Raw genomic sequence first — 12,501 nt, forward strand, 5'->3', positions numbered from 1 at the left:
TATTTACTATTTTCCAATCTGATGGGGCCTTTCTGGAACATAAGAAATTTTGGAAATTTAAAAGTAATGCATCTATTATCTCAGATAACCACTAATTTAAGATTTTAGAATGAAGTCCATCAAATCCTGGGGAACTATTGGATCATACAGCACAGGAGAGGTACTTTGACCCATCAAGTCTGCGCCAACAAGTAACTACTCTACATCTACACCAGTTCCACTTTCCAGCACTTGGCCCATAGCTCTGAAGTGGTCATCCAAGTACTTGTTAAAAATTATGAAATTTCCCACCTCAAGTACTGCCCCAGGCAGTGCATTCCATGTTCTGACCACACTCCAGGTGAAAACTCTTTTCCTCAAATCCCCTCTAAACCTCCTGCCTTTTGCCATAAAATTATGCTCCCTAGTTATGACCCTTTAACTAAAGAGAACACCTGCTTCCTATCCACCCTGTCCATGTCTTTCTTGCATATTGTATTTGTTTCAAGTTCTTCCCTTTCTCTCATCTCAATTCACAATTATTTTTATAATTATATTTGCATCCTCTACAACGAAGACAGATACAAAGTATGTTCAATTTCTTGGTCACTTCCATAACTGCCATTAATTACTCAAACTCAGTCTCTAGAGGTCCAACGATCACTTTATGTATCCTTTACAAAAACCAGTTGAAAATCTTACTCAGCTTTCATAATCCTAGCTAGCTTTCCATCTTACTCTAAATTTCTCCCTACTGACTAACCTTTTAGTCATATTTTGCTGTGCATTATAAGTTGTCAAATCATTTGCCCAGCCACTCACCTTTACGGAATTATATACCTGTTCTTTCACTGTGATTCCATCTTTAACCTCCTCATTAGCCTCACTCTTCCTCCTCGTAGAGACCTTTTTTCATACCAGAATGTAATTTTTCTGAGTATTCTGAACTAACATCTTAAATCCTGTCACTGCTTCTTTACTGACCTATCTCAAATTTCACAGTTCACTTTACTGGTTCGATCTTCAAACCCTCATAATTGTACTTACATAAGTTTAAAATCCAAGACATAGATGCACATTTCTCTTCCTCAAATTGAATGTGACATTGAATCATATTAAGATTGCTGGTATCTCAACCCAGCTCTTTGAGGTCACCGACTGACCATTTTTATTGCACTATGAATGCATAGTAACAACTGATACTTGAGGAAGACAGTGCGAGAGAGACAGCGTAAGGGGAGAAGGGACCGGGAGGGGCGTTGACGTATTGAGCTGGTAAGCCCTTGATTCTTCATCACTAGCTTTTCACTAAAGTATCAAATGACTAAACATGAAATGAAACCATAGCCAAGATACCTTCAAAATAGGGCGAGTCTGTGTTGCTTAAGGGAGAAATGGAGAGAACACATATGGTGATGTGTGGCTTTTGAGTGCATCTTAGGGTATTGCAAGAACTTTGAGGAGTTCTGGATATCTTGCAGATATCAGGAATCATAAGTGAAATAAGTTGAACCTGGAGGCACTTGTTAAGAAAGGGAATTCAGCCGTGGAACTGGATCTATTAAAAATTCACACACGGAATGTGGGATTTCTACTTGCCCTCCACAAGATGGCAGTGAGCTGCCTTCTTCAACCACTGAAGTCCATTTGTTTGTAGGTACTCCCATAGTGCTATTAGGCAGGGAGTTCCAGACATTTGACCCAGTGATACTGAGTGACTGATGATATATTTCCAAATCAGAACGGTAAATGGTTTGGAGTGTAACTTACAGGAGGTGGTGTACCCAAGTGTCTGCTGCTTTATCCTTCTAGATGGCAGTGGCTGTGGGTTTGGAGGGAGAATTTTGGTATGCATCTTGTTGATAGTTTTTATCGAATGTGAAAAGGAGACAGAAGACAAAGCAGGAGCACAAGTAATAAACAGGAATCCTATTGGGAAAAAAAAAGAGAACTTCCTAGTGCCAAAGGCAAGGGAGGGGGAGTTCTGATTTACAAAGGAGTGGACACACGTGTTGCAGAGAACACTAGGGTATCATCGATGGAATGATTGCTTTGTAATGCTGAAAATGGAAAGCAGAGGTAGACTTATTTAGTGATAGCATCGGGAGCTGGGGAAAGCAATTAAATTTTTAGCTCAATATTTGAATTAGATCAACAGCTGAGAGGTGTTCAGCATACTGAGGAAATAATATATTAATACTAAGTAAATGAGAAGAAAACAATAGAGTCTTCTCATTCTTGTTTTTGATATTTTCCAGTTAATGAGATACTGAATGAATAACATTGTAAAATTACACTGGGGAGAGATTCGGAAAGATTTACTTATGCTAAACAAAGATATGGTTTTTCATGCTCCTGACTATTTAGCATATTTGCCTTAAATAAAAATTAAAGTGAAGATTATCATTTACTGTATGCCAATATCATTTCAAAAGCATTATTTGGAATTGTGGAATTGTAAAAAGCCCACAGCTAAAGCTTACAGAATTCTGATTTGATTTTTGCTCGTACTTGTTAACAATTTTACGTTTTTCAAATTTTCCTTGTGCCTATGATCTACAAGGAGTACATTTTGCTATATTTTGTCCTCAGAGGCAGTTCTTAACGGATCAATAATTACTCTAAATTTGGTTATCTTCTAACTGTACAACACTATCAACCTCTCAAAAATGATATTGCTATGGAGGCCAAAGTCTCAGTTAAAATATCAGATTGAAGCAACTTAGTCTTATTTCCGCTCTTCCAATCCTAACAGAAAGAAATCAAGTCATTGGCACACTTCCTGCAAAGTCAGGTGCAATTCCAAATAATATTCCAAAGTTGTGACTGAAAGATATTATCAGCATCATTATGCATTTAACTGAGGAAAGGAGAAACATCAGCTGCTAACTGCCTGGCTAATGATCTAAAGCAGGAGTTGCCAACTGCCAAAGATGAGTGAAGAACAGCTCCTATAGGACTCTTTGTGGGCCAGGTGGAGCTGGGTAGCTGTAACCCATTCCTGATTATTAGCTCTCCACCTTCCCAACACGAGCAAGCACTCCAACTCTGTCCTTTAGTTTCTCCAAATCTCAACTAGAAGTGCAGTACCCTTCCAAATACTTTGATGGCTTTCTAGCTTAAAGCTTTCTGTCACTATTTGACTCTGCTGCCAACCAGGAGGTAAATGAACAGTGTTAGGGCCATGCAGACCCTGGCCATGCTGCAGTCTTTTCCAGGTTAAATGCTTTCTCTCACTTTGTTCATATCAAAGTCCAGATATTTCCATAAATGCAATCTTTATTTACAATAATAGTAGAATGAAGCACAAAAATATGATATACATATTTCATATGCATACATAAACAAAAGTTTGCAATAAGTTAATCTCCCTTCATAAACAGCTGTACATTATACCTAAATATGGAATTAAGTTCTGAGGCTCCAGATATCTAGCTTATTTCAGTACCATCTTCAGCATGCCCCTCAAGCAAGGAGTGAAGCCAAGTACCAAAGAGAACAAAGAAAATTTCAGCACAGGAACAGGCCCTTCGGCCCTCCAAGCCTGCGCTGATCAAGATCCTCTGTCTAAACCCTTTTTTAAGGGTCTGCATGCCTTTGCTCCCTGCCCATCCATGTACCTGTCCAGATACATCTTAAAAGACACTATCGTGTCTGCATCTACCACGTCCGCTGGCAACGCTTTTAGGCACCCACTTTAAAAAAAGTACCAGAATAGAACTCTTTCAAGTTTTTGATTTCATCTTTGTCCGTGAGAAAACCAAGCCCTTATCTGATATGTAATCTCCTCAACATACTCAGTAATGATTCATGTGCATATAAAAGTGCCAGAGGGAAAAACACTTTTTGATGCATTGATATTATCATTTTCTATGTTTCCAATAATCTCAAAACACATGAGGAAGAAAAATATCTTAGACATAAAATGAAGGGAATCAAGTATTTTTATCCAAAAGCTTGCAGGCAGTGTGGGAAGTATTCAATTTGCATAGTTTGTACAAACCTGAGGATCAGTTTTAAAATACTTATGGATAAAGTTTCAGACTTGTGCCTTTGACACAAATATTTAAATGTTTAATTTTTCGTCAAGACAAGAGACGTCAGAATGGATACAGATATCAGACATAATACAGTGGAAAGAACAAAAGGTAGTGGAAAATATTACAGTTAATATTTTATCTAGTCAGAGTATCTGCATTGTAATGCTAGACCATGGCATACAGTTATTTGGAAACTTGGGTTCTAAATTGGACAGAAACATGCAGCTCTAAGTTTGATTTATATTTGCAAATTGTCGAGAAAGGAAAGGAAGGCATGACTTTTGTTCATTTTAAGTTCTGAATGAAGCTTTTAAAACTCTTAATGTGAATAGTTCAATGCCTTGGAAACAAGGACAGGAGAAAAAAGGTCGTTGCCTGGCAACAAAGTGCCTTATAACATAGGGAAACAGGAGGAACAAGTTAGTTTAGAAAGACAGGCCATCCAGAAGGTCAGGGAGCGTATGAATTTCTTTCGCAGTGCGGTTTAGCCGTCTCTAAGACCATGTCAGGCACAATAAAGGAACTCAGCAATATCAGTAAGAGACAGAAACAGAAGGCTGTAGAACAGTGGTTTAATGAATCCATGTTAAGAAATGAGTGAACTGTCTTGACAGCTTGTCTAAGGGTCTCAGATACAGGCTTAACTAAAGAAATAATTTCTTGTGAATGCTGAGGTTTGCTAAAACCAGCTAAGCTGGGACCAAGGAATTTCAAAGTGGAAACCTTTTTAAATTTTTTGAATGTTAAAATCGTGATCTTTTACTGAGGTGTCAGTATTCATAAGCTTCTTGTTGAGGGCAAAGGGTTCAATCTTTATTTATAATATCACAAGTAGAACCAAATGTGTGGGGAAATTCGATATTAGAACAGATTAAGGCTTTAAATCTTAATACATGAACTGTTCGAAATAAGGTAGACGAAGGGTTCACGGCAACAATTCAAAGCCAATCAGTCCAACAACCACATTGAAAAATGCTACAGGATGGTACACATGAACGTATTGGCCTGGATTTTGTGGTCAGACTAAAAGCAAAGCAGAACAGGAACACTCATACAGAAATTTTAAAAGGCATGAATACCCAAAAAGCACAATCCGCCACCACCTCCGTCACAGACCACAAGAAGACAACACAATACAGCCAGATATGCTACCCTACCATACATCAGAGACATATCAGAGCTGACCATGCTATGTATGTCATTACAAGTAATATCAGATATTATGTATTCTTAACTCCCAATGAAAGGCAATAGCTGCCTTAAAACTCATTAGCTTGTGCAGTAATTTATAAATCTGTAATAAAGAACATTCATTTCCTTACAATAAGTTATTAGTACCTAAGAAACACTCAGTGCTAAACACCAGTAAACTATATGCCATTATTCCTTCAATACATCGACAAAACACATCATCCTCATGAGCATGCAATCAAGATACCACCAAAACGTCTCCTGTCCCACTGCTATACAACTATCCAAGACACCTAACTGCTCCACTCCTCACCTGCATTTTGGTAAATCAAGGTAAAAGCCTGTGCTCCTTCTCCCTGCTTCCAAGCAGAAACTGAAGTGTGAGGATCCTGTACAGAAAGTTGTACAATACTGGCGCGAAGTAATGAATGAACTCCGACGTGACTGCTTGGAGACTGTGGGCTGGTTCACGTTCACGAGCTTAGTGGCAAATCTAGATGAGTATAACATGCCATGACTGTTACAGACTTCATCCAGAAGTGTGTAGAGGACTGCCTGCCAATGAAGTTAATCCATTTGTTTTCCAACTGGAAACCATGGATGAGCCAGAACGTCCACTCTTTACTGAAGTCCAGGTCTGAAACGTTCAACTTGGGTGACTCTGGCCTATACAGGAAATCTAGGTATGATCTTCACAAAGCCATTGGGGACAACAAGATATCGCGCACACGATGGCTCAGTGGTTAGCAATTCTGCCTCACATGACCAGGGACCCAGGTTCAATTCCACCCTCGGGAGACTGGCCGTGTGGAATTTGCACATTCTCCCCGTGTCTGTGAGGGTTTCCTCTGTGTGCTCCAGTTTCCTCCCACAGTCCAAAGATGTGCAGGGTAGGTGGATTTACCATGCTGAATTGCCCATAGTGTTCAGGGATGTGTAGATTAGGTGGGCTATAGGAGATGAGTCTGGGTGGGATGCTCGGAGGGTCAGTGTGGACTTGTTGGGCTGAAGAGCCTGATTCCACACCGTAGGGTTTCTGTGATTCTGAATACCAGATTAAACTAGAGTCCCAGACTAACCACATGAACACACATCGACTGTGCCAAAGCTGACATGATGTAACGGTCTACAAAGCGGTCAAGCAGAATCATTGACAACATGCATCCCTCCACAATGCTTGCTTTGAAGTGAAGATTAGTGAAATGGTATCACCTGCTCTGACAGCCTCAATTGCACTGGTACCCACAGTCACGCCACAGGCGTCAGATCAACCTTCTTCAGGGTGAATTGAAGGAAAGCGACTGGCTCGGATGGAGTATTTGCAGTCACCTTTAAGATCGCATTACCATAATGTGAGGTTCCCACAAAACGGCAACTATCATCCCGGTGCCAAAGAAAAATCAGACAGCATGCCTTAACGGTTACTGGCTAGTTTCTCTGACATCCACCATTATGAAGTGCTTGGAGAGGCTAGTAACAGCACACATCAACGCTAGCATCCTGATTGCCTTGATCCAGAACAATTTGCCTACCGTCACAATAGGTCCACGGTGGATGTCATCTCCCTGGCCCTGCACTCATCTTCGGAACATCTGAATAACAAGGACACATATATCAGACTCCTCTTTATTGATTTTAGCGCAACCTTCAACACCACAATTCCAACCAAACATCTCCAAACTCTGAGATGTAGGTCTCTGCTCCCCTCTCTGGAACTGGATCCTCAACTTACTGACCTGCAGATGACATCTCTTCCATGATAATCCTCAACACCAATGCCCAGCAAGGCTGTGTACTCAGCCCCTTATTATACTTATTAAACACTCACAACCATCAGCTGAATTTGGTACACAACATTTGCTGCTGACTCCACCGCAAAGTGACAGATCTCAAACAATGACAAGACAAAGTAAAAGAGATAAAACAGTTTGGTGGCTTGGTGTCAAAACAACAATCTCTCCCTCAACGTCAGCAAAATGAAGGAGCTGGCCATCGACTTCAGGAAGTGGAATGGAGTACATGCCCCTGTATCAATGGTGCTGACGTGGAGATGGTCGAAAATGTCAAGTTGCGAGGAGTATCACGAACAAATTTGTTAGATTGCAAAATTGCAAACTGTAGATTTTTGTCAGGTGTGTCCAGGAAGGAATTCTGACTCAATAGGCCAACTAGAGGGGAGGCCATATTGGATTTGGTGCTCAGCAATGAACCAGGTCACGTGTCAGATCTCTCAGTGAGAGGGCATTTCAGTGATAGTGATCACAACTCTCTGACCATTACTATAGTCATGGAGAGGGATAGGAGCAGACAGTATGTGTAAATATTTAATTGGGGGGAGGGGGAATTACAACTCTATTAGGTAAGAACTGCAGAGCATAAACTGGGAACAGATGTTCTCAGGGAAATGCATGACAGAAATGTGGAGGTTGTTTAGGGAGCACTTGCTGCAAGTGCTATATAGGTTTGTCCCACTGAGGCAAGGAGGGGATGGTAGGGTGAAGGAAGATTGGATGACAAGAAATGGGGAACAGCTAGTCAAGGGGAAGAAGGAAGCTTACTTAAAGTTGAGGAAGCAAGGGTCGCACAGGGCTCTAAAGGGCTACGAGGCAGCCAGGAAGGAACTGAAGAGTGGACTTAGGACGTCTAGAAGTGGGTATGAGAAAACCTTGGTGGGTAGGATTAAGGAAAACCCTAAGAGGTTCTATACTTATGTGAGGAACAAGAGGATGGCCAGAATGAGGGTAGGGCCAATCAAGAATAGTGGAGGGAACTCGTGTGCGGTGTCAGAGGAGGTAGGGGAGGTCCTTAATAAATACTTTGCTTCAGTATTCACCAGTGAGAAGGACCTTGACGTTTGTGAGGACAGTGTCAAACTACTTGATATTAGGAAGGAGGATGTCCTAGAAATTTTGAAAAACTCGAGGATAGATAAGTTCCCTGGGCCAGACAGGATATGCTCAAGGTTACTATGGGAAACAAGGGAAGAGATTGCTGCGCCTTTGGCGATGATCTTTGCATCCTCACTGTCCACTGGAGTAGTACCAGATGATTGAAAGGTGGCAAATGTCATTCCCTTGCTCAAGAAAGGAAATAGGGATAATCCTGGGAATTACAGACTAGTCAATCTTACTTTTGTGGTGGGAAAATTCGAACATCTTCACAGAGGCAATTAGAGATGGGCAATAAAAACTAGCCCTGACTTGTCCACAACCTACGAATGAATGAATAGAAAAGCATGAGGGCATGATTATATTACTCAAATTAGTAATGATCATGGTATAGAAGATTAGTCAGGGATATTTGTTTTGGCACAGGATACATAAATGATATGCTAGTATAACCTGAAAGGTAAAAGTTTACTACAGTAGGGGTCTGTCAGTTTTCCAAATACGTTAAAAAGGAAGGTGGTGCACTTAACAGCGAGGAAAGATTGTACAAACAGCTAGAAGTGAGACATGTCATTGACACAACAGTACAGAAAAATGGACCAGTCATTCCTGCCACTAAGATTTTCTGCGCTTCTTTTCAATTGTCAGATCATGTTGCAACAGATCTTTCCAAATCCAGGCCATAATCCAACTTTAGCTACTTTATAATTAGACACAATATTCTTACTTTATGTCAGATAAATCTGAAAAGTTTTCAGAGTTAGATGAAAAGATTTCAACTCTTCATTTTGAAGTTGTTCCAATTAACTTCCAAGAGCCAAATCTTATAGCTGACATTCTTTTCAAGTTGCTATTATGATCCCAGACCAGATCACCAAATTTACTTTACAATTTGGCTTGGGACCAGTGACATTTCCTTTTACAGTAGACAGAGTAGGAGATCTAAGGAACTAACCAAGAGAATAATGTTACAAGATTCCACAGATTTAAACTACAACAATAAACTTTATTATATAACAGTGGAACAGTAATATAATTTGCAATATGCACAACTTATGTTCAGAATTAATGTGGCAAATATAGTTAACAGATCGTGATTGAACCCCTACAGCACACATCAGAGGGCTAGTGCAATCAAGCTAAATCCCTCGGATTTCTCACAACTGCCCCCACCCTGAACATTAATGGCACAATGGATCATAAGATGTCAATAAACAAGGGATCACAATTTGCCAATTTAGCCTTAAAGCTCCCTCTCAAAAACCATTCAGTCACAGACTGCCGTAACGACAGCTCCCGTTGTGGTTGATCTTCCACCTTTTCTGGGATTCCATTCCTCAAAACTACACTCTGACACTTGCTCACAAGCCTAACACCAGCTCCTCACTGACAGCTTGCATCACCATGCCAGTCTTGACCTCGAGATTCCCCCCTCCAGCCTGGTTCAACTGCCTCAAGCAAATGAAATTAGAAAGATGGAGGCTGAGGGGGGACTTGATTGAGGTCTACAAAATCATGAGGGGTCTAGACAGGGTGGATAGCAAGAAGCCTTTCCCCCAGAGTGGGGGAACTCAATTACTAGGGGTCACGATTTCAAGGTGAGAGGGGAAAAGTTTAAGGGAGATACGTGTGGAAAGTTCTTTACTCAGAGGGTGGTGGGTGCCTGGAACGTGTTGCCAGCGGAAGAGGCAGAGGCAGGCATGATAGTGTCATTTAAGATGTATCTGTCCAGATACATGAATGGGCAGGGAGCAGAGGGATACAGAACCTTGGAAAATAGGCGACACATCTAGATAGAGGATCTGGATCGGTGCAGGCTTGGAGGACGAAGGGCCTGTTCCTGAGCTGTAATTCTCTTTGTTCTTTGTTCCTCATTTGTCAGTTGCACAGGATCTGTGTAGTTTGCCTACCTTCTTAACAGTATTGCTAACTCTAGCATTTCTAACATGGAAATTACTCCTGTCTTTGCATTTGTTTCTCCAACTGCCTGTACTTTTTCCACAGATTGCCTGTAAGCTTTGAACTCCTCTTCTATGACTCCTGAACGACCTGGTGAAAATTTTGCAATAAACTAACTGTAATGCTGGATAGAGCTGAATGTAGTCACCAAGTATGAACTAGAACTGAGTGTGCTTTGTAAGTTACAATTCAGTTGTTGGCTTCCATACATAAAAAAAGTTGACAAAAAGGATTCACCATTCTCTTAGTATCATTGAAATATTTAAATACAGGTCACGGTCTGCCTGTAAGTAACCAGTATTTTGTTGAGCAGTTTAAAATAATAGGGGAGTTAATAACTACTAAATCCAAACATAGAAACAGAAGTTGGAGCAGATTGGCCATTCAGCACCTTAAGCCTACTCCACCATTCATTCTGGTCATCAAGCTCAATATCTAATACTGCCCTCCCCGCCCATATCTCGATCCCTTTAGCCATCAGAGTTATACCTACCTCCTTGAAAACACAATGTTTTGGCCTCAACTACTCTGTGATAGTGAACTCTACAGGCTCACCACTCTTTTGGTGAACAAATTTCTCCACAAATCAGTCTGAAAAGGCTCACTCCTTATCCTTAATCTACGACTCCTGGTTTGCAACTCCCTCACCATTGGGAAAATCCATTATGCATCTAACCAGAGTAGTCCTGTTAGGATTTTATGGGTTTCTATGAGATCTTCCCTCCTCCACCCCAGCCAATTCTTCTAAATGCCTGTGAACACAATTTTAACTGACTCAACCTCTCATATGTCAGTCCTGTCATCCCTGCAATCAATAATGCTAAGCCTACAAAAGAAAGATGTCAACTAAGCACAGACAGTGTTTCTTTAAAAGGGTGGCATGGTGGCTCAGCAGTCAGCAATACTGCCTCACAGGACCAGGGACCCAGGTTCAATTCCAGCCGAGGGTGACTGTCTGTGTGGAGCCTACACATTCTCCCCGTATCTGCGTGCCTTCGGATGCTCTGATTTCCTCCCACAGTCCAACAAAGTGCAGGTTAGGTGGGTTCATCATGGGAAATGCAGGGTTACAGGCATAGGGTAATAGGGTGGGATGCTCTTTGGAGGTCGGCATGGACGCGATGGGCTGAATTGCCAGCTTCCACACTATATGGATTCTACAAGACCGATATCTAAATTTACCAAAGAAACCAAATCTGTCGAAGCCTATTATAATATAGTCAGCCTCTTTTAAATGAATTCAAGTTTAATCCAAGTTTTAGAAAACATTTCCTACTTCAGTGATGAAGTTTTTCTCATCCGTGGCAGATTCTCAACAGGATTGACTAGCAAGTCAGATGAGAATATAGGGAGGCAAAGAGAGTGTCTGAATTCATTGCAATATTAATCTCCTGCAATTTAAAATCTGAATAAAAAACCGTGCTGCTAAGAGCTGACATTTATTTTATCAATGTTCCTGCCATACGTAGCTGCATCAGTTCTATTCACAAAATAGGAAACAGTCATTTCAAAGGCTGTTTTCTTCTGTGTAAATTAAATGAATTCATGTCAAGACATAAACAAGTGAAGGAACATGCTACCTGTTGATTGGAAATCATTGGGTATCTCATTGCCTGAGGTTTTCTTTCAAGTTAAAATACAAGAAAATAAGTTCAGTACTATGGCTGCCTACCTTGGCTGGTGGTATTTCAAGCAAAGCTCCAAGCTCTTCAAATGTAATATTATTGTACAGTTTACTGGCAGAAAGCAAGTTGTGTTCAATGACTGCCCTGTCCAATATACTGGAACCTAGTATTAAGGGAGGAAACATAATATGAACAATAGATAAAGTCATCTGAATTTTTAAATTGATTAAACTTTAATTAATAAGAAACCTGCCGACCAGAAGTCTTTAAAATGCAGTACAAAATTTAGAGGAACCTGTTTACATCATCTGTGGCATTTGCGGAATTGGCACAAATGGCATTAATTATTATCACCATTAATTTGTATAATTCAATTGGTTCTGGAGATGGCAATTACAGCCATTGTGCCATTCCAGCCCTATTACTAGACAACTATAATACAATGGATAGATGAATTAAATTCTCAACTGACAAGAGAATCAGAAGCTATTGGGGGTAAGAGCCAAGTTGAAACCACAGAATCAGGTCAGTCATGATTTTACTGAATGATGGAGCAGCCTATAGGGACCAAATGGCCTACTGGTGCTCCTAATTCATGCTTGTATGTAAATGACATCGCAAAAATGTAAACTAAGTTAATTAGTGCAAGCGTATTAGCTGTGTAAGATTTTAAAAACATTATTATAATCCTAAGTGAAAATCTAAAACACACAACAAAGAATAAAGCATGTGGAGGCAATGGCCTGGTGGTATTATTGCTGGACTGATAATCTAGATACACAAATAACATTCTGGGGATCTAGGTTCAATCCTGCCATG

The 12,501-nt window shown here is 40.5% G+C and overlaps 1 protein-coding gene across 2 annotated transcripts in view; it reads right to left on the bottom strand.

The window, feature by feature from the left end:
* The window catches only part of cops4 (COP9 constitutive photomorphogenic homolog subunit 4 (Arabidopsis)), a 64,162-nt gene that overhangs the window by 11,444 nt on the left and 40,217 nt on the right, over window positions 1-12,501 (bottom strand). The window contains exons 8-9 of one of the 2 annotated variants that reach the window (XM_048529478.1): window positions 11,730-11,845; window positions 6,773-6,802 (exon numbers count right to left, since the gene is read on the bottom strand). In XM_048529478.1, coding sequence (XP_048385435.1) covers window positions 6,788-6,802; window positions 11,730-11,845 — 131 coding nt within the window. In that variant the 3' untranslated portion in view covers window positions 6,773-6,787. Of the gene's footprint in view, window positions 1-6,772; window positions 6,803-11,729; window positions 11,846-12,501 lie in introns of those variants that run through there. The other variant, XM_048529468.1, reaches the window with a different exon arrangement.

The sequence above is a fragment of the Stegostoma tigrinum genome, chromosome 1 (genome assembly GCF_030684315.1).
Source record: "Stegostoma tigrinum isolate sSteTig4 chromosome 1, sSteTig4.hap1, whole genome shotgun sequence".
In the NCBI taxonomy this organism is placed as follows: Eukaryota; Metazoa; Chordata; class Chondrichthyes; order Orectolobiformes; family Stegostomatidae; genus Stegostoma; species Stegostoma tigrinum.